The following is a 21,719-nucleotide window of genomic DNA, read 5'->3' on the forward strand; positions in this document are numbered from 1 at the left end:
ACTAGAGCTGAACTAGAACTGAACTAGAACTGAACTAGAACTGAACTAGAACTGAACTAGAACTGAACTAGAACTGAACTAGAACTGAACTAGAACAGAACTAGAACTAATATTTAGTATCTGAAAAAGACACATGATATATGTATGTTCATAAGTTCTCCAATATATTTAATGAAATCAGAAAAGTAATTTTATAATTTTAATTCACAAAATCGGCTTTTTGCTTTAATAGTAGAAATGTCTAGAGCAAATATTATTATATCTACTTAAATATAAATAAACAATTTTCTATTTAACAAAATTTAAGTTAATTCTTTGTTCAAATAAAATGACTTACATATTGTTTGTTTAATTTTAATTTAAAATCATATTTATTTTGTATAATTTTATTAAATTTAAAAAAAAATATATAGATTTATTTATAAAAATAATAAAGATACACAAAGCCCCACAGCTAAAACAAAAAAAATTATGTTCATTGCTCTAAATTGTTATTGTAATAGTCAATAGTCGATCATTTGTACATAAACGAATAATGAATTTTAAATAGAAATAACTAGAAATTAAATTGACAATTTTATATGAAAACATAAAAATGTATTGATTTATAAGATTTTTGTTATTGAAACATTTGACAAGTGACCCTACAAGGAAAAACAACCCGATAGCTAATAGAATGGGTTAAGGATTAAAGATTTTATAAACCAAATAATGAAAACTAGTTACCCAATAAACTACTTCAAAGGGTTTCGTATGGTAAATGTAAACTATGCTTTGTAAGGTGATCAGCAGGGAAACCATAATATGCAAATGCATGTTTTTTGTGGTGCGTCGTATGGACTCGTGGATAAGATATTTATACGTTTCACACCAATTTAAGAATTTTGGCATCGATTTGTTATAGCATTTTTTTGCATATTTTACCCATAAGAGCATAATTTTGCATGATTTGACTTTTTTAGCATATTTAAGGCATATTTTCGAGTTTTTAGAGCATATTTTACTCTTTTAGTGCATATTTTGGATGTTTTCGCTTTTTTTCGATTTTGTACATTTTCAAAACAAAATGCAAAAAATACATTACTCTCACGAAAACCAATGTTATAGTTTTTTGTTCAATAAAGCATTACATTTTAAATCAGACATAAAACCTATTACTTTTGATTTCATGAGACCAATCCATTTTTATAGTTTAAAAAACTAATTATTGGAATTTATGACAACACCGATTAAAATGTCAGTTTAGAAGCTATGAATACAATTGGTAGAAATGCGTCAAACTTTGTCGTTTGAAATATGTTTTTTGGGGTGCAAATGGTTTCATGTTATTTATTGGTTATCTGAACGTAAAACGGAATTCTATTAAACTAGTTCTTCAAACTATGAGATGAATCAATTATAAAAAATCTTACAGGATGAAATATGACACTAAACATTTATTATTTCATTACAATTTCTGTCTTTTTGAGCTTTTCAATGTTAAAAAATAATAAAAAATTTTATTTTTAGAGCATATTTTTTAAATTTTAAGAGCATATTTTGAGTTTTTTACGGCATATTTAAAGCGCTTAAAACACTTTTTTTAGAGCATGTTTTCGGTTTCCCTGGTGATCAGTGTTTAAGATTTTTAACGTAAAGTTGACGGCATGAGGTTTTAGATCTGTGTGGCAATTTAACGATCTCTGTGGAGAATAAAACAAGTGCAATTATTGTTGTCTCTAAACAAGTTGTACTTGTAGAATATTTTTATTTTATGGATAAAGTCATAAAAAATTTTATTTTCCACAAAAAATATGAAAGTGTTTGTTCAATGTTATATAAAAAAACATAAAATTATAATAATAACATTTTCTTTTTAAAATAAAATTTATTGTTTTTTCGTAAATTTAATTAAAAATTTTAAAGATTATACTTTTTATTTAAAAAAATTAGCTTTCTTATTATATTTAATTCTTTATTATTAAAATAATTTTTAAAAGAATTATTTTTGTACTCGTAAATAAGTAAGTGTCTTTGTATGTCTTTACTTTACTGATTTTGGGCTGAAACCAATTTCATGTTTTGAATATAAATTTGTTTTTCAAAACTATTGTGAGTTTTTATCAGATTATGTCTTTATTAAGTGTTTGGAGGCAGTCGGATTTCTAAATATTTATAACACAAAATATTGATATTTAATTGATGTACTATTTATGCAAAATTTTTCATGATCTATTTATTAGGGCGGTTTTCTAGAAGAAAGATTTTTGCTCATATGATTTCATCGCTTTTAAAGCAGTTATGCTCGTTAAAGCTGATTTTTAAGGTCCACTTGTATGGGGGCTATCCGAAAAAGTGGACCCATATTGCCCATTTTCAATACCAAACAAACCTCAGCAATAGAGAAATTTCTACTGTCTAGCTCCTCCCTTGTAGTCTTTATCGTGATTTCAAGAGACTGATGGACGGACATGACCAGATCGTCTTAGAACATAATAAGGACCCAGAATATATACACTTTTATGAATCTATGACCAGTATTTCGATATGTTACAAACGGAATGACAAAACCAATATACCCACCATCTTTTTTTGATGATCGGTATAAAAAGGAACGATTTTATTGCGATCGACTTATAACAACCGTTTCACGATCAGTGTAAAATAAAACTTTCGATCACTTTTATATTTATTTATTTATTTATTTTTGTAAAAATTTAATCAAACTTTTTGTGTTTCATTGGATTTAAATGAGATATTTAGAGAACAAATTATGCACTGAAAATTAATATTTCAATAGGATAATGATCGGTGTCAAAAATTGATGAAGATCAGTAAAAAACTTTGGGGATTTTGAGATATTTATAAAGGCCAACATGAATTTATAAATACTATTGATAATTAAGTAGTTTGTGTTGCATAGTTACTAAATATTTCACTGAAATTAAACATTTACAAATTTTACAAACAATTTTAAAGAGAGATTAAGAATAAGAATTTAAAAAATTGTAGCAAATAATTATGGAATATTTCATTGAAATTCTCAAACATTAAAACTTGCACGATCGATGTCAAAGTTTAATTTTCTAAGCATTTTTAATTTTTTTTTAAAAGAATTTTGATGTCTTTATTTATCGCAGACTTTACTAAAAATGCTAATTTATAATTTTTGGCGAAATTTCAAATTGATGTCTTTATTTATCGCAGACTTTGCAAAATATCTAGAAATGCTTTGGAAAACTTTTCATGATCAGTAAAAAAAAGTAACATTTTTTTAAAATTTAATAATTTCGATAAAAAAAGTATAATTCACAAGATTTAAAAGTAAAAAAGGAAAGAAAATACTATATGCAAATTAAAATGTTTGTCTAAAACGGTTCTTCTTAAAAATTAGCCTCCAAACGATCGTTCTCAATAGCCAAAGTTGTAAATATTTAAATTTTCTCTCAGGCAGATTTGATGACGATTACATTTTAAAATGTTGAAACATTCTCTCAAAATCGTTAAACAATTTTTTAAATATTTGAACGATCAGTTTCAATAGTAGAATTGATGAACATTACTAACTAAAGTTTTTTCTAATTAATTCTATGTTGGAAAAAAATATTGCAAAAAATGGTATTGGTAATGAATATTAAACACTTAACATTTTCAGAAAATATCAGATAAATCCTTTAAACTTTATCTTTTCGTTAATACTTTTACGATCATTAACTAATGAAGAGTTTTTGAAAACAAAATATATTTGTCACGGAAAAACAAATATTTTTTCAAGATTTGTTAATGATTTCGGAGGAGAATTATTACAAATTCAAATGATTTTCACTAAAAGTATCACCTTAATCATATAACACAAACATTCTCACGATCATTTTGAAAATTTTATGATATTTAAAATTTTTCTTTAATATAAGGATCGTTTCAAAAGAAATTCTATAGAAAATATTTATTTGAAAATTTGAAAGAATTTTGACAAACCAAAAGCTTTCACGATCAGTTACTAAAGAAAATTTTTGTAGCAATTTAAATTTGATATAAAAAATGTAAGATTTGTACAAGATTGAAATGATTTCAGCTAAAAGTATCATATAAATCATATAACATAAACGTCCTCACGATCATTTTGAAAATTAAAATTTTATGACATTTTGATTTTTTCTTTAAAATACGAATCGTTTCTAAAGAAATTGAATGAAAAGCAACACAAAATAATTCTATAGTCCATAAAAAATATTTATATGAAAATTTGAAAGAATTTCGGTAAACCGAAAGCTGATCGTGAAGATCAGTAAACTAAGTTTTTTAATAATTTAAATTTAATATGAAAATTGTAAGTTTTTTACAAGATTTTCGAATTATTTTGTAAAAAAAAAAATATTGTGAATTTAAACTCTATTCCATAGACTATAATTACTGATTCATGTGCGATTACTTTAACCCTCTAACGATCGGTGTCAAATGTAAACATTTGCATTTTTTTCTTTAAAATACTATGAGTTTTAGGTATTTCGTTTTAAATTGAGCGAAAAGTAATCAGAATGGTGATGATTTCATTGATATCTGTTAACGTTAAGTCTTACACGATCGGTGTCAAAATGAATTTTTAAGCAGAATTTTTTTAACATATATTTTTACGCGATCTGCTAATGATTTTGGAGAAGAAATAATATAAATTTAAACACTATTCCATAGACTATATTTAATGATAATTATATTATCTTAACCCTCACACGATCGTTGTCAAAAGTTGATGTTTTATTGTTTTCTTTAAAATACTCAGAGTTTTATGTATTTCACTTTATGTTGAGTAAAAAATAAGAATAAATACTGCAGTCTGAAGAAAATATATTCTTATGATTCTATTGATATCTAGCAACGTTAAGCCTTTCACGATCGGTGTCATATTATGAATAATAATAAAAATTTTAATTTATTTTTGAAAATAAACATGATTTGCTAATGATTTTGGAGAAAAATAACATGTTTTTAAACTCTATTCCATAGACTTTTATTACTGATAATTTCATTTAAATGCGATTACCTTAACTCTCTCACGATCGTTGGCAAATACAAAGAGTTTTATGTATTTCAATTTATATTGAGAGATATATAATGAAAATTAGCACTGTTATCTTAAGGAAATATATTCTGATGCTTTTGTTGATATTTAGCAACGTTAAACCTTTCACGATCGTTGTCAAAATTTTAATATTAATCTGTTTTTGAAAATTAAATATTTTTGCAAGATTTTTTAATGACTTTGAAGAAAAAATAATATGAATTGAAACGTAATTCCATAGACATTTTTACTGATATTTTTTTTTTAAATGCGATCACCTTAACCCTCTCACGATCGTTATCAAAAGTAATATCTTGTTATAATGGAAATGTTTTCTTTAAAATACAAAGAGTTTTATGTGTTTCACTTTATATTGAGTAAAAAATAAAGAGAACTAACATTGTGATCTAAAGAAAATAAATTGTGATGATTACTTTCTGTTAAAGTCATGCCCTTTACGATCGGTGTCAAAAGCTTAAATGTTGAAATATATTTGAAACTTTTCTTTAGCTATGAGAAAATTACATGTATTTTACTAAACATATAAATATTTAGTTAGTTTAACGATCAAAAATAAAATTTAAGATTGAAATCCCACAAAGTTAACCCTTTCACGATCAACAGCAAAAATTGAAATTTTGGAAAAGTTTAAATTTTTCTTTTTAATGAAAACCTAGATAAATATATCAAAATTAACATAAACTTTAAAGCGATCGTTAATAAAATTAAGGAAGTGATCATTTTTTAGGAAATGGTGTAATATTCTTGTGCCTGGTGCTTACTAGAAGTCAAAATGCCAATTTTTTTAATACATATTTGTTTATATACTTATTTTAGTAGTTTTTTGTCTTTACATTTTTTGTTTTCTAAACACTATGATGATGTTTAAGGAAGAAGGGGTTCTTTAAGTTGTGGTATTGTTGTATGCGTGTTTTTTTTTTTTGTTTTTTTGTTTAATAGTGTCTCTAACTATTTCTGCAATATTGTGGCAGTTCTGGCAGTATTGAGTACACCAAGGAAATAATTCCCACGAAACGTGATTTTGCGGCAAGATGTTGCAGCTATTTACTTTATAATATTTTGCTGTTGCTGCTGCTGTTGTTGTTGCTGCTATGACTGCAGAATGTTAGGTTGATATTTAAGTTTTTTTTTTTCTATTTTTTTTTTGCTGTTGTTTCACTTTAGTTTTTTTAACACAGAAAAACAAAGTTATTTTTTGTTGTTGTTGTTGTTTTAGCTTATTATGTACAGATAAAGTTACAATAAAAAAATATTGTAACTTTATCTGTGACTTTGTATTGTATTAAAATGAATTTTATTGTATTAATTTTTTCATTTTTTGGGGTTATATTGAAATTGTTGTTAACTTTTTTAAAAAAATTATGTCAACATGAAATTTTAATTATGTGTTGTAATTTTTTTTTTTTGTTTTATTTTAGTTTAAAGATTATTTAATTGATATCTCTTTTTATATAAAAACAAATGACACTGAAAACTTTTTTATATATTTTTTTATAAACACTTTTGAAAATTTGTTTTTTGCAAGATTTATATTTTATAAAATTTTTCAAAATATTTTTATTTATTTTAATATTTTAAAATAATTTAATTCGTTTTTTTAGTTTTTTATAATTATTTTATTTTTAAACCTATTTTAGAATATTTTTTTTTGATATTTAAAATTATTTTTTAATTTTAGTTAATTTTTTTTTTAACTTTTTTAAATTTTTTTACAAAATTTTCATTTTATTACATTTTGAATCTTTTAACATTTGTTTTAAACTTTTTTTTAAATTTTTAGCAAAATTTCCATTTCTTTTTTTTTTTAAAACTCACACTTTTCTTCTCATGTTTTAAAAATTTCCATATTTCTTTTTTCTTTAAATTCTTTAAATTTTTTAAAATTTTTTTATATTTTTACTTACAAAAATTTTCTTTCTAAACAACATTTTCTTTAATTATTAAACACATTTCTCACGCGCAACGTTCTATCTTTTTCGTAAAACTTAATCTTCATTGTTTTAGTTATTTCAATAAAATAGTTAAGATCTTATATTTTCAGAAACGTTTGTCACTCGAATCACACACAAAAACGCAACGTTTTTAAAATCACAAACTAACAAGACCAACACAAAGAGAACAAAAAAAAATGCCACTTTGTTTAAAACCGTTAAATACAAAACAAACACGTTCGACCGTCTCGACAGTTAACTAACGAATGCTTATGCATTTGGCTTTATCTCCAAGTCTGGGCCATAATTGTTTGTCTTAGCTGGTTTGTTTATTTAGAGCTCAGTTAAGCTTGCTGGTCAAAAATAAGTAAAGAAAACCAACAACAGCTACAAAAACAAGAAACAAGTTCAGTCTCTAAAAGAAACAACCATAAAAAGTAGTTATAAAAGAAAGAAAAGAGTATAAAGTTATAAAATATCATCCAAGAGCATTAAAAGTTAAAACAAAATTGCTCACATGAGCACATTAAGTTGCTTAACTCAAAACCAAGTTTGTTGCTTAAATCTTTTGTTTTACGCTCTCTCTCCCTTAAACAAACAAGAGTATGTTAGAGCAATACTGAGTAAACAAGAGTTATAGAAAATATCAAATGCATTTTTTTTATTTTTCTCTCTGAGTATAAATTAACAGCTTCTCTAAAAGTTGTTTTTTTTTTTTGTTAATAAATTACAACAACTAACTAAAAACAGTTATAATTATTAAAGAAAAAAAAACAAAAAGAATCAGCAACAACAACAACATTAGCATCATTATGATGTTATAACTTTTAAGATTTTGTTTTCTTAAATAGATTTGTAGTCATCAACATCATTATTGTCTGTTTGTCAGTTGTGATTGTGAAATATTCTAACCAAAAGTTAGAAAAAATAAGATAAAAATTTAAAAACAATATTTAATTTGCATAAATTTTAACAACAAATTAACTTTGGCTTGACTTCAGAAAATATTTATTTGACAAGATAACTAAGTTGATAAAACTGTGTTGTTGAAATTTTGTAATAATTAATAATAATTATGAAAGGAAATACGTTAAAGCTTTAAGTTTAACTGCAAACAGCAACAGTAAGATGGGGAAATATTTTCACAATTAATATCCTTGATTTCCCGTTAGTTATTTGTCTATAAAAACTTAGATAGTGCAGTTCCTGACCTAGGTCATATGGTAACTAGGGCTTTCTAAAGTGAACACCTGTATTGACGCCCTTATTTCACGGTGGTCTGCCATCGCCCCTGAATCCTTTATGAAGAACTCAGGTGACAATTTTTGTGCATAGATGAAATACTCAAGTTATCTAACCTCTTGCCATAGAGGCCCGGTTGCGGTATGACAGACAGTATAGGCTCAAGCCCAATTCACACCCCGACAAGGAAAAAACAATCACTGGTCTAAAGTCAATAAAAGGGTGGACAAACCTCAACATCAGGAGAAATCGATCATCCGAATATACCGGAAGATAACCACCCTTATGATGCCATGAAAGATTGTACTATTTAAAATGTATTCCCCATCATCTAATGACCCATTCCAGTGCATTCCTTAACCTCTTTAAGCCCGCGCAACCACACTACTGAGATGACCCTATTGTGTCGGCAACAGCAGCTAGAGACATATTTGGTAGTTTGAAATACCCAACAAAATGGATCAGAATCCCTCTTTTATTAACCGATCTATGTGACAAAGGATGTAAAAATTTCAAAAGTCAATAGATTTCAATAATTGCACCGGCAATTAGTCGCGAAGCATGTATCAATATATGCTGTTGAGATGGCAACAGCACCGAAGAACTTCTCGAAGCTTAAAAAGGCATACTAAATCAGTACTAATCTCCAATATATGGAGACTTTCTTTCATAAAGAACACTCTATGGGATGAAAGGCAACCATTAAATACTAACCTGACGATTCCCCAGCATATTCCGGCGTCCCAATACGCGACCGCGGTAAGAAATACCGAAAGATGACAATTGTTGGTTGCTGCTGCCTAATGGCATACATGGTCAATATTTTTCCATACTTTTAGAAATGAAACCATAAATCATTGTACAGTAACGATATCTAACGATCTTTAAAAGTAATCCCCGGCTGATCATGTGAAGAGGAATTGACTGGTCAATTGACTGATAAAAAGCTGTAAACAAGAAATAATCGAGAAATCTTAAACCGCACAACCTTGAAGATTAATTGACAGCTGAGATCTCGTTACATTTCAATAAATTCAATTTCGATTTCAATAAATCGATGTTCGCCTTATGGCAACCAAAGTCAATAACTTTTCAAAACATCAAACACAGATCTTGATGCTATAACGATCTTTAGTAATCGCAAGCCAATCACCGGCTTAACTTTGTAAGATATATGTAAGACTGGTCTCTAAGACTTCTTCTAAATAGGTTTTAACAGATATTAAATAGATAGTTGTAATGGCGGAATATTGTTCTTCTGTTAAACAAGTTAGGCTATGCTGATCCTGAGCAAAAGCTGGTCATTTATCATTAACAACAAAAGATCACGATCTTTGCATAACTAATAGGTATTAAGATTGTTGCCTTCTCCCGATCTCAGTTATGCCAGCACAATTCCGGTTTTCCCAAACTGCACGTTGGTTCGGGGAGAGCCGAGGTAAGCAAAACGAAAGTACGTAATTAGCGCAAAAAGCGAAAAACTTGGAAAGAATTAATTGGTGCGAGTGAGACGTAAGTCTAATCGTCCTTAAGAAATAATAGCGATGACGTAAGAGTTGTTCCCCAACTCACGCCTGAATTACGACAGACTCTGGTTTTCAGCAGCAGGTTTTCTTTTTATGAACAAATATGACATTTATTGTGGGCAGTAGGTCAAGTGAAATGATATTGTTTTCACGATGTTTTTTTAACGCTGATCTAACTATGTATCTAACCTTGTATAAACGAAGGTTTTTCTAAACCTTCCTTCTGTACCTCGAAGAACCATCCAAATGAGTGATGTTAAAGTTGTATTGATTTTTTGGCAACTTTTCCCTGCATTTCTGAGTGATAGTCATTACACTGAAGCAGAATTCTTTATCCATACCCCAAGAGCTGTCACCTAGCGAATTAAAGACTTTAAAGCCCAGAATTGGATTTATTTTTCTTCGTCTAGATGCAGGGTGTCGTGCGTTCTTTATCCATACCTTAAGTTCTGCCGCCTGTCACTTTGAGGATTTTGAAGGCAAAAGTTAGATGTATCATTTTCATCCAGGTTGAGCGCAGACTATTGTACTTTCTTTATCCATACCGGAAGTACTGTCGCCGGTCACTTTGAGAACTTTTAGATCAAAATTTGTATTTACTTATTTTTTATCCAGGTGGAGCGCATAGTATTGTACTTTCTTTATCCATACTTTAAGTGTTGCCGATTGCACTTTGATGACTTTGAAGCTAAAAGTACATAAAAAAGTCAACAAGAGAGAGAAATCCTTCTCATGACAACATACTTATAGATAGTTCAACATTGGTCTGTTCCACGAACCGTATTTAACGGTGTTAGCATTCTACGGAACGTCTTAATCTTTTAATGTCATTAACTAGCTCTACCTCAGCATGAGTTGGTAACTCATCGTATATAAAGACAATTTCTTAAAAATATTATTAAACATTTTTTTACAAAATATACAAAATATTCCCCTTAATAATTTCCAGTAATCACCAGTTATAATTGAAAATTTCAGCAAATCAAATTATGGAAATGAGTTTTATTTATTATTTCGTTATTTGTTGCGTTTATTTTAAATTTAAACTAAATATTGAAAACATTTCAATTATTTGTTTAAAATAGACAAAATAAAATAACACAAAACGAACATAGTTTTGTGTAAAATTTTGATGAGAATGCAAGAGGAAATATAAATATTCAAATAAAAATCTTGCAGATGATATAAAAAAAACACAAACACAAACAACAAAGAAATAACAATGACAATATTTATTAACAGCAATCGCATGCAAATATTTTTTATCTTTTAAATTTTTTTTATTCAAAGTAAAAGTAGGCCAAAAATGTTATAGAAATTATTTCCTTAACGTTAGACGCGAATGAACAGACAAATAAAATAAATACATTTTTTTCTATATATTTTTTATAAAAAAATAATAAATAACAAATGCTTCAACATTAACTACAATGTAAACCACATCTTCATAATTATCATTAGTTAAAGTAACTGAAACATTATTAAAAAAAAAAGAAAAAACACACAATCAAACAAACAAACATCAGCAGACATTATTCTTTTTTGAAAGAGAAACAAAATTGTCAATTGTTCAAAATGGTAATAAATATTTAAACAACAAATCAGATCATATCAAACCAAACGAAATGAAATGAAACCAACAAATCTAGCAAAGTAAGCAACAACAGCTGCTGTTATTGCAGGCATTGTTGCTGCTGCGTTTCTATTAGATTTCTGTTGTTGTTATTGCTCACTGTGGTTCCATCCAGCCATACAAATGCCGGGTCTCTTGTTGTTTAGTAATAGAAATACTTATTTAACCAAACATAACTAAACTAAACCAAAGTATACTAGTACATATCAATGGCATTAACTTACCATGCCATATTTAAATGCAAAAAATATCAAATAATAAAAATATATAGAAACTAAATCGGAAGTTAAAAGAATGGTTTTGAAAAAAAATATTTTTAATTTTTTAACGCCTATAAAATATCTTGTACATTTTCCACAACCCATGGTCGCACAACTCACTATTGTTTTATTAATATCTGAATCGATTTAACGAAGTCTGAACATTTTCCACAACCCATGGTCGCACAACTCATTATTGTTGTATTAATATCTGAATCGATTAAATGATGTTCGTCTATGGACCGTCTATATCTTGGAAATTTTACGCATTCCATGGTCGCACAACTCATCATCATTGTATCGATATCTGGATCGATTTAACGATATCCGTCTATGTAGTGTTTACATCTTGGAATGTTTCTGAAAAAAAGTATTTTAAACTTTTTAACAATACGCCTTCCTAAACGGCTAAAAATATAAAATATTTCGTACATTTTCCACAACTCATGGTAGCACAACTCAACATCACTGTATCGCTATATGAATCGTTTTAACGATGTCCGTCTATATCTTGAAAATTTTACGCAATCCATGGTCGCACAACTCATCATCATTGTATCAATATCTGAATCGATATAATGAAGTTTGTCTATGAACCAGCAATTGTTTACTAAGAACATCTACAAAATTGCAAAAAAAGCCGGAGTCTTTAAAACTGGGATGCCAACATAACATTAGATTCATGTCCAATGTCTGTGCAATGTATAAACTAGATAAGGTAAAATTTTAGGCCGTATTGGAATGCCACAGGATCTTAACGGAATACTCTTCCAGGGGAAAGCTGTACAGTCCAGTTCACACTAATCTAAATAAGAAAACAATGGGCGAACTTGCTCACTTAATATGAGCAAGTTCGAAGATGACACAAAATCACGTAAGTACCATCGATATACGCAGGACACAATTGTACAAAATTGGTGACACCGAAGTACCAGCCGAATATAACACAATACCTGCTTTAGTAGTGTGAGTTCGTAGATTGTATGAACCACCAAATTCTTCTAATATTCGTAATTTATTAGTATTTGCAATTGTATTCGTAGTCGAAATCAAGAATATCCGAATTCTTCTTGACTTCGTGTAGTATTTGCAATTGTATTCATAGTCGAAATCAAGAACCTAAGAATTCTTCTTGACTTCGTGTAGTTCGTGTGTTGTGAGTTCTTTAGCTGGGCAGATTAAACAATTAATCGTAGAACGAAGAGAATCTGAAATTAACAAGAAATCTCGCAAGAAAACGGCGATAAAAGTTCTTTTTTTCACTTTTCCAGCTATCGCCTTCAACACCGTCGAATAATTATCGTCCAACGATCATTTCCCGAATAATCATCATTTACAGATCACTTCTCGATTAAGCATCATTCAATGATCACCTCCCGTGTAACCATCGTTTGACGATCACTTCTCGAAAAAGCATTACTCAATGATCGCCTCCCAAATAACCATCGTTCAAAGATCATCTCCCAAATAGTCATCATTCACCGATCACCTTCAAAATAACCATCGTTCAAAGATCATCTCCTGAATAGTCATCGCTCAACCTACGAACAGCATCATATACTTAAGTCACATTTTAAATATTTGTGTTTTCATTTAAAGGAAGCGAACTTTTGAACTGAACTTGAATAGACTGAGTCATACCTCATATGGAAAAATAAACTGCATTACAAGGGCATGCATTTCAGAAACAGAATTTTCTAACATGAGACACTGTTTAAGGTATTTGCCACCAACTTTCCTTATATTGACATACAGGTTTGTTGTACATATACAAACTCCTCTCATCTCCTCTCAGACGTTTGATAATTCAACTCTAATTTTTAAGAAGACCAGATCTGTTGAGAAGAGCGTATCTCTATCGCTCGCTGTGGGAATATTTTTCCCAGCTCGGGAATGTAAAACAGATTGTAGTTTATAATCTAAGTAATATGAATTTAGATTTAAAGAATGGTAAAATTCACGAGCCTCTGTTCTCTAGTATTTGTAAATAAATAGGTTCAGATATAAAATATTAAAATACTAAATCATCGCCTGTGCCAGAAAGAAAAAAATTAAATTATTTTTCTTTGGCTTTCCAGATTTCTGTATCGAGTAGTCTATATTTAAAGATGAGGTCCGGGAAAGACAGAATAAATAATTAATGTAGAAAACTTAGGGTTTTCAAATTAGGATGTCGAGTACTACATTCTAATTTCTCGAATGGGTTATTGAACATTTTGTAAAAGGTCTTACTTGCCTTCTTTAAAAAAATATTTACCTAATTAAAGATCTCACTCCTTTAAAACTCTGTTGTGATTTGTATACCACAAAACTAATTTAGGTTGAATGGCTTCATAGGTTTTTTTTTCATCTGTTCACAGTCATCATATTCTACCACCTCGTCTTCGTCGTAGACTTCTTACATTTCTTAGAGCCATAGAACTAATAACAACAACAAAACAACTAAAATAAAGTTAATATTTAGTACAAACAACAATTGTAAGAAGTACAAAACTCTCAAACCTAAACAACTGAAAACTAAAAACGAATTGTACTCGTCGTATCGTAATAATGATCGAATACAACATTTAAACTGTACAGACAAAAAGAAAAACACTCTTACACTATAATAGTGTAAGATGTAGATGAAGACGCCGAAGACAATGACTATGATGATCATAATAATAATGATGATGATGATGATGATGGTGGTAACAGAAAGCCCTAAAACAGTTGCATAAAACTAAATTAACGTTAAGTTAAATGACAGCCACTAGAGTTAAAGGCATTCAACATTATTGGTAGGCAAACTCATCGACAATAACAACAACAGCATGATCAGCAGCAACGGTAGAAAATTTAAGAGATCTATTTTGTATTATTGTTGTTGTTGCTGCTGTTTTAAGTTGCCAGACTTTGGACTATATGTTAGGTTTGCAAAAGTACTCCCTTTCAAAAATATGAGGAATTGAGAAAACTCTTGGCAGGATATCTAAGAATGCCGCTAACAATAGAAAAGGAAGGTTGCTTTAAAATACCAAGCTGTACTTGATCAGCAACAACAGTTTAAGGTGACTAAGGCAGCAGCGAGATATAAAGAAGGTTCCAAACGAAACCAGAGAAAGGTAACAGACAAAAACTGCGCCCAACATGTACGACACCATCCAACAGACGACCCGATAGCGAGTTGCTAAAAGATCATCTACCCATGACTCTATCAAACTTTACATACAACAAAACTCTGGACCAATATAGCGTTTTTATAATCCCTTTCTAAAAACCTAAAAACTCCCCTTTAATTATGAAAATTTTTCAAAAATCTGGTCACCTTAACACCGATTATTTATTTCGCAAAAGTAAGAAATATTATTTTTATTATATTGAAAGCCACTAAAAAATTTATGCTTGAGAGAACTTTAACATCATGATCTTTCACACACACACACAAATAAAATTCATCATTTACCAGCAACACTACAATAAAACTTCAAAGTACAAAATTGGAAAAAAATGGTAATACAAAGCTTAAGACATAAAATACGGTAGAAGACATCATCACCGACTAAATATTGGCCAAATCAACAAATGATGGCAGCTGCTGCTATTGCTGTTGCATGCAATTGTTGTAAGTATTATAAAGTACGTATGCTAATAAATAAATGAATGAACGAATGAGTAAGTGAATAAACGAACAAATAACTAAAGAATAAATGGATGAGATAGTTGAATAAGTGGATAGATGGATGAATGAATGAATATAAAGAGAGTTTAGGACATTGATGGCTAAGTGAAGGTATGAGTGACTGACTGAGAAATTTACTGAACGGTTAGACGAATGTTTTTATGTTAAATAATGATTAACTAAAAAGTCATAATGTTAAGATAATGTGTTATAAAGAATTGTTGGGGGGGTAAAATGTGAGTTAACCATTGTGACAAAGAAATCGAAGAGTTAGTACAATTCAAAAAAACAAGCAAGAAATTATATTCGGATATGTGATTTAGTTTTCATAATCAAGCATTTATGTTATATCTTACCTTGCCTAAGATGTACTTGCCTAAGTTCAATTTTAAAGGGCACCTTTTATAGGGGATAGGGTCATATGAAAAACTATAATTATATAGTTCATGAGGGTCATCAAGGCTAGTGTAAAACTTGGTTTTGCAGCTTTTTGTCAAGATACGAGTATACAATTATGAACTTAAAAGCGGTCCAGTTGTATGGGGACTAGGTGAAATAATGAGCCGTAACCATTTTCAATGGGCTTCGTCTACGGTACCATAGATGATCATGTGAAAAACTTCATTGAATTATCTCCAAAATTGCGACCTGTAGTTTGATAACAAAATTTACAAGCTCTCTTCGGGGGTTTAGTTGTAGGGGGGCTAGGAGAAATAAAGGGTGAAATAATATCATGTGCAAAAGTTCATTGAATTACATATTTCAAAAATTGCGAACTGCAGTTTGATTTCAAGGTTTGCACGGACAGAGAGACAGACGGACGAACCTAAATCTCTAAATCGACTCAGAAATGATTCTGAGGCTCTACTAGTAACTCTAGTCTGCAGGTGCTGTAAAAACAGGTGGTGTAAAATATATTGTTCACTATCGCAGCTTTAAATAATTCCCCGAATTATTGAACATTTTGTAAAAGGTCTTTCTTTCCTTCTTTCTAAAAAACTTTTTTACCCAATGAAAGCTCTCCAAAATTGAAACCTACAGTTTGATTTCAAGGTTTACACGGACAGAAAGACAGACAGACAGACGGACAGACTCGCTAAATCGACTCAGAAATGATTCTGAGGCTCTACTAGTAACTCTAGTCTGCCGGGGCTATAAACAGGTGGTGTAAAATATATCCTCAGTCTATCAATGGTATTATTTGACTTGGGGTCAGAGAATCCTTCTCATCTGTTACTGGTAGCAAGCATGGTAAAGTTTCATTATTCTTAGTGCTCATGTCGTTTATGATTAAACTTTTGATAGGATAATATGGGTTTAATTATTAGTCCAGAGTATAAATTCGGTGCTGTTGACGAAAAAACTACTGATACCTTTCAGAAAACCCAACAGTTCAAAACTGCCTATTTAACCTAGCACTTAGTGCATAGACAAAATGCTTAAGTGTTCACTTTCTTACTTTCAAAGGCATCACTAAAGTCTTCACCCACTTTTACAAAAAGTACATCCGTGGCGAAAGACAAATTAGAGCCAACCTGATGGTTAAATGTTAGTGGAAATCACTGCCTTTTTGGGGAGCATTGACTATTTGTCAGACTGCTGGCTTAGCTTTGGGAATGATTTAATGTCAAATCATTAGGATATGGAATGGATGAAAAAGCATACCGGCCTGACTCTACCTATATAACTAAAATGAATATGTCAAATAAATGAGAAGAGTCATGGATGTACGATATTAAAACAAGTGATGCCATTGAATTCCCCTTCTTTGCCAGCGTATGTTCAAGGTTTATTCAGCTCATACCAGAAACAGTTGTACGATTCACAATCGTTGCCGTATCGTTGTAGCATAGTATTTCATACAAATTTTTAAATACATTTTTTTTGAAGCAAAACCCAATCAATAATAAATAATACCCTCCCCACTATAGTGGTGTAGGGTATAAAAATTACGACATACTACGATACAACCGTACAACACTGATTGTAAGTTGGACAAGTGTGTTCATTAGAAGTATAAACTTGTCTTTGGATAATTTCATATTTCTGTCATCTTTTAAAGCAAAAATTTTCAATTGTTGTAATACGTATCCGTTATCACGTGCTTATCACTCTGATCATCACAGCGTAATGATCAAAGACAACCTAATTGATAGAGTAGATAATAAACTAATTTGAGTATAATTGATCTCAGTTATCGTTGCGTGCAAGTGTACTAAAAACAATGAGAGTGTTTGACTTTGCTAAATTGATTTAGGAACTAAGCATCTTAGTAGCGAAGACATGAACCTTATGTATTAATGCTACTTTTGAATGATCATTAAATTACAAAGGCCAACAAATTGGCTTCACATTTTATACAGTCTGGGAAATACTATGAAGACAAATAGAGGATACTTTAAGGTTTCTAAAATTAAGTAATTATCGTTTTCTTACTCCTAAGAAGAAATTTAGAAATGCCAAATTAATTTACATAAAAACATTTTGAAAACTGAACTCAATCTATATAATTTCGAAATATTGATATACTTAAGTAACCCCAAATTGTTTTACACATTCTTAAGAATTCCTTTTAATTGAACTCAATTCAATATCAACATTTTCATAGCTTGTTCTAAAAATATCTGCAATTTCCTAACTCGCCCAAAAATATGCAACACTAACAGCTATTAACTAAACTAATAAAGCTTGATTTTTATAGTGTTAACAACTTTAAATAAATTTAATAAAAACTAAACAATAAATTTTAAGCATTTTGATTGCTTTTTCTCATTTTTAATCTACGCACACACACACACACATACACATAAATAATAATTTTGTACATTAATGTGCCCGTCAAATAAAATGAATTTTTGCAAAAATCATCATCACATTCAAAGAAAAATATTTAACCATATTTCCAATAAACCAAAATAACCACAATTGGATTTGTGGATTGGTAACAACTTCCAGCTGCTGCTGATGCTGCTCTACCTACACATAAATACAATAACCACTACAGCAACAACAACTACAAATCGAGGATAAAGTTCTGTACATGAAATATGTACCATATAGAATGAACTAACTGGAGGGAGAGGCGTAAATGCAACAACCATAAGCAGATATTGCAAAAATGGATATGACGTGAAAAACTAATTATTGAATTGTCAAATTTGTACAGTATTTGTGATTTTTGCCGCCATTTATAAGTAAAAAGAGTACTTGTATTTAAAAGGGGAGGAAATCGTTGCAACTCACTTTGAAATTTTTATACCGAAATGTATGCTCTAAAGTATATAAATACAATATGTATGTACAAATGTACTATAACATATTCATGTAATATCAATGGAAGACTTCAAATGCAGTTGGTAAAAAGAGGTAGTACCGATATTATGTGTTATATTTTCTATCAAAGTTTTCTAAGTTTAAGTTATCCTTACCAGGATACTAGAGGCTAACAGGTACTTAATGTTCTTAAATGTTCTTTCGATTAAGGAAATTACAGACAAATACAACTCTGATTGAAGAAACGGGGTCACATGGAACAATGTCCTAGAAGTTATTTTTAACTATCTTGGGACCCAGACATTGCTATTGCAAACATTGTATGTCTTCTTCACATTAATTTAAGAATTCTAAACATCGGTTTCCCACAAACATTTCTTCATAAAAAGATCGCATGACAGCATCTATGGGATCGAATTCCCTTAAAGTTCCTCAAACAACAGCTGCAATCCAGAAATTGTTAACTTCAAGGCCCGATAGCACTGAACAATGTTAGTAAGTTGTTAGTTAGTTAGTTGTTAGTAAGTTAGTTAGTTAGTTAGTTAGTTAGTTAGTTAGTTAGTTAGTTAGTTAGTTAGTTGTTAGTTAGTTAGTTGGTTAGTTGGTTAGTTAGTTAATTAGTTAGTTAGTTAGTTAGTTAATTAGTTAATTAGTTAGTCTAAAGTCTTGACTATAGATCAGTCTATAGTCTTGAATGTAGATTGTCTTGACTATAGAACAGTCTATAGTCATGACTGTCGATCAGTCTATAGTCTTGACTATAGATCAGTTTATAGTATTGAGTATAGTCTTGACTACAGATAAGTCTATAGTATTGATTATAGATAAGTCTATAGTATTCACTATAGAACAGTCTGTAGTCTTGACTATAGAACAGTCTGTAGTCTTGACTATAGATCAGTCTAAAGTCTTGACTATAGATCATAACTATAGATCAGTCTATAGTCTTGACAGTCTATAGTTTTTAATATATGTAGATCAGTCTATAGTCTTGTCAGTCAATAGTTTTTGATATATGTAGATCAGTCTATAGTCTTGAATATAGATCAGTCTGTAGTCTTGAATATAGATCAGTCTATAGTCTTAACTCAGATCAGTCTATAGTCTTAACTTAGATAAGTCTGTAGTCTTAAATTAGATCAGTCTATAGTTTTTAATATAGATCAGTCAATAGTCTTAACTATAGATCAGTCTATAGTCTTAGTAATATGTCAATTCATAGTCTTTACTATGGAACTGTCTATAGTCTAGATCAGTCTATGATCATAATCAGATCAGTTAGTTAGTTAATTCACTTTTTTAATTCACCTGTACCTAACTAACGGAAAATTTAAAACTTCATAAATACAAACAACACCAAACCATTCTAACCATATTTACCAAACACCACCAATATACAACAGCATCATCAGCACCGCCACCAACCTTATCATCAACATTATCATCATCATCATAAAATTCGTGAAGTTTTAATTAGGATCTCATTGCAATTTATAAACGAAAATGACATTCACTGCATTTGCACACAGACATGTAAACATAGCGCACACACACACTCTCAGAAACATATTCACACATTTCGTAATATACGAACAATTCTAGTGTTAAAATAAAAAACTTTTGACTAGTTTTGTAACTAGTTACAAATCAGCATTACACATTTTACATTCTTGGTTGCTTTTAAAACTATTGCGTAAATTTTTAACTGAATGGGAATAGGATACAGTCACTGTACCCCAAAAAAAAAAAACTATTTTACTAGGATATTGGTTGAATTTAATGCAGAGTTATTAAGATTATGGATTCGTCAATGCCATAATTTTATTTCCATCATTAATGTACCCTCTCTTACTTAAATATTAAATTCATATAAACTTTTCTTTAATATATTTTAAATATATGTCAAAAAATGTATTTGAATTATAAGTTTATCTTTGTCTGTGAATAGGTGATAAGGATTAAAATTTTAATAATTTTTTGCTTTGCTATTATAACAATATTAAAACGTTCACTATTAAGACAAAATTTTCAATAGTTGTTATTATTAACCTTCACAGTTTTCCTTTGGTATAATAAATTTAATTAAACTTTTATTATTACTTCATTACACATTTAAAACTAGAACGAATGCAGTAAAATAATCAAAATAAACAAAAAATATTCTCAAATGTGTAACATTTCAAAGTAGAGCAAGTAGATATATGTATACATATACCTGAAACGCCGCCAATACATTAGAATATTTACACTTGCAAATATGCATTAATGGATTTTGCGATTAAATGCATGCTTGTGTTAACTTGTGATTGCAACGAAAATCTTTAGCGTTTAATTAACGCAACCATATAATTTTCAACATTAAAGCTTTAATGAGTTAATTTGAGATGCATGCTAAATGGCCTTGTCTTATTTATTATGCAACAATAACAACAACTATAGTTAAATATATATAGCAACAATGTTGCTAACCCACTATAAAGCAATAGATTATAATTGTTAATGGGAGGAAGAAAATTTAGTTTCACAATAATTTATTCATTCATTCGATGATCCCCCTTTTGTGTAGTAAACCGTTAATTTATTGTTTTTTGAGCGATTAAATATTTAAGTCTAAAATGCAGTAATGGGTAAGATCTCAAAAAATGTGCAATGTGAATGCAGCAAGAGTCGACTGAATTATTAATAGAAAAGGACTATAAGAACAGTCTATGTAGTATTGACTTCATTAGTATATACTGCTAACTAGATATCAGTCTATAGCTGTGACTGTAGATCGTTCTATAGCCATATAGTCTTGACTATAGATGAGTCTATAATCTTGACTATAGATCGGTCTATAATCTTGACTGTAGATCAGTCTATAATCTTGACTATAGATCAGTCTACAGTCTTGACTATAGATCAGTCTACAGTCTTGACTATAGATCAGTCTACAGTCTTGACTGTAGATCAGTCTACAGTCTTAACTATAGATCAGTCTATAGTGTAGACTATAGATAAGTCTATAGTCTTGACTATAGATAAATCTATAGTCTTGACTATAGATAAGTCTATAGTCTTGACTATAGATCAGTCTACAGTCTTGACTGTAGATCAGTCTACAGTCTTAACTATAGATCAGTCTATAGTCTAGA

At 29.5% G+C, this 21,719-nt stretch overlaps 1 protein-coding gene across 1 annotated transcript in view; it reads left to right on the forward strand.

Moving 5' to 3' along the window:
• LOC124420263 (4-coumarate--CoA ligase 3-like) overlaps positions 1-14,358 on the forward strand; it is an 18,448-nt gene extending 4,090 nt beyond the window's left edge. The window contains exon 2 of the mRNA XM_046952535.1: positions 14,276-14,358. Coding sequence (XP_046808491.1) covers positions 14,276-14,358 — 83 coding nt within the window. The remainder of the gene's footprint in view (positions 1-14,275) is intronic.
• Positions 14,359-21,719: the final 7,361 nt, after the last annotated feature.

Source organism: Lucilia cuprina, chromosome 5 (genome assembly GCF_022045245.1).
Source record: "Lucilia cuprina isolate Lc7/37 chromosome 5, ASM2204524v1, whole genome shotgun sequence".
Classification (NCBI taxonomy): Eukaryota; Metazoa; Arthropoda; class Insecta; order Diptera; family Calliphoridae; genus Lucilia; species Lucilia cuprina.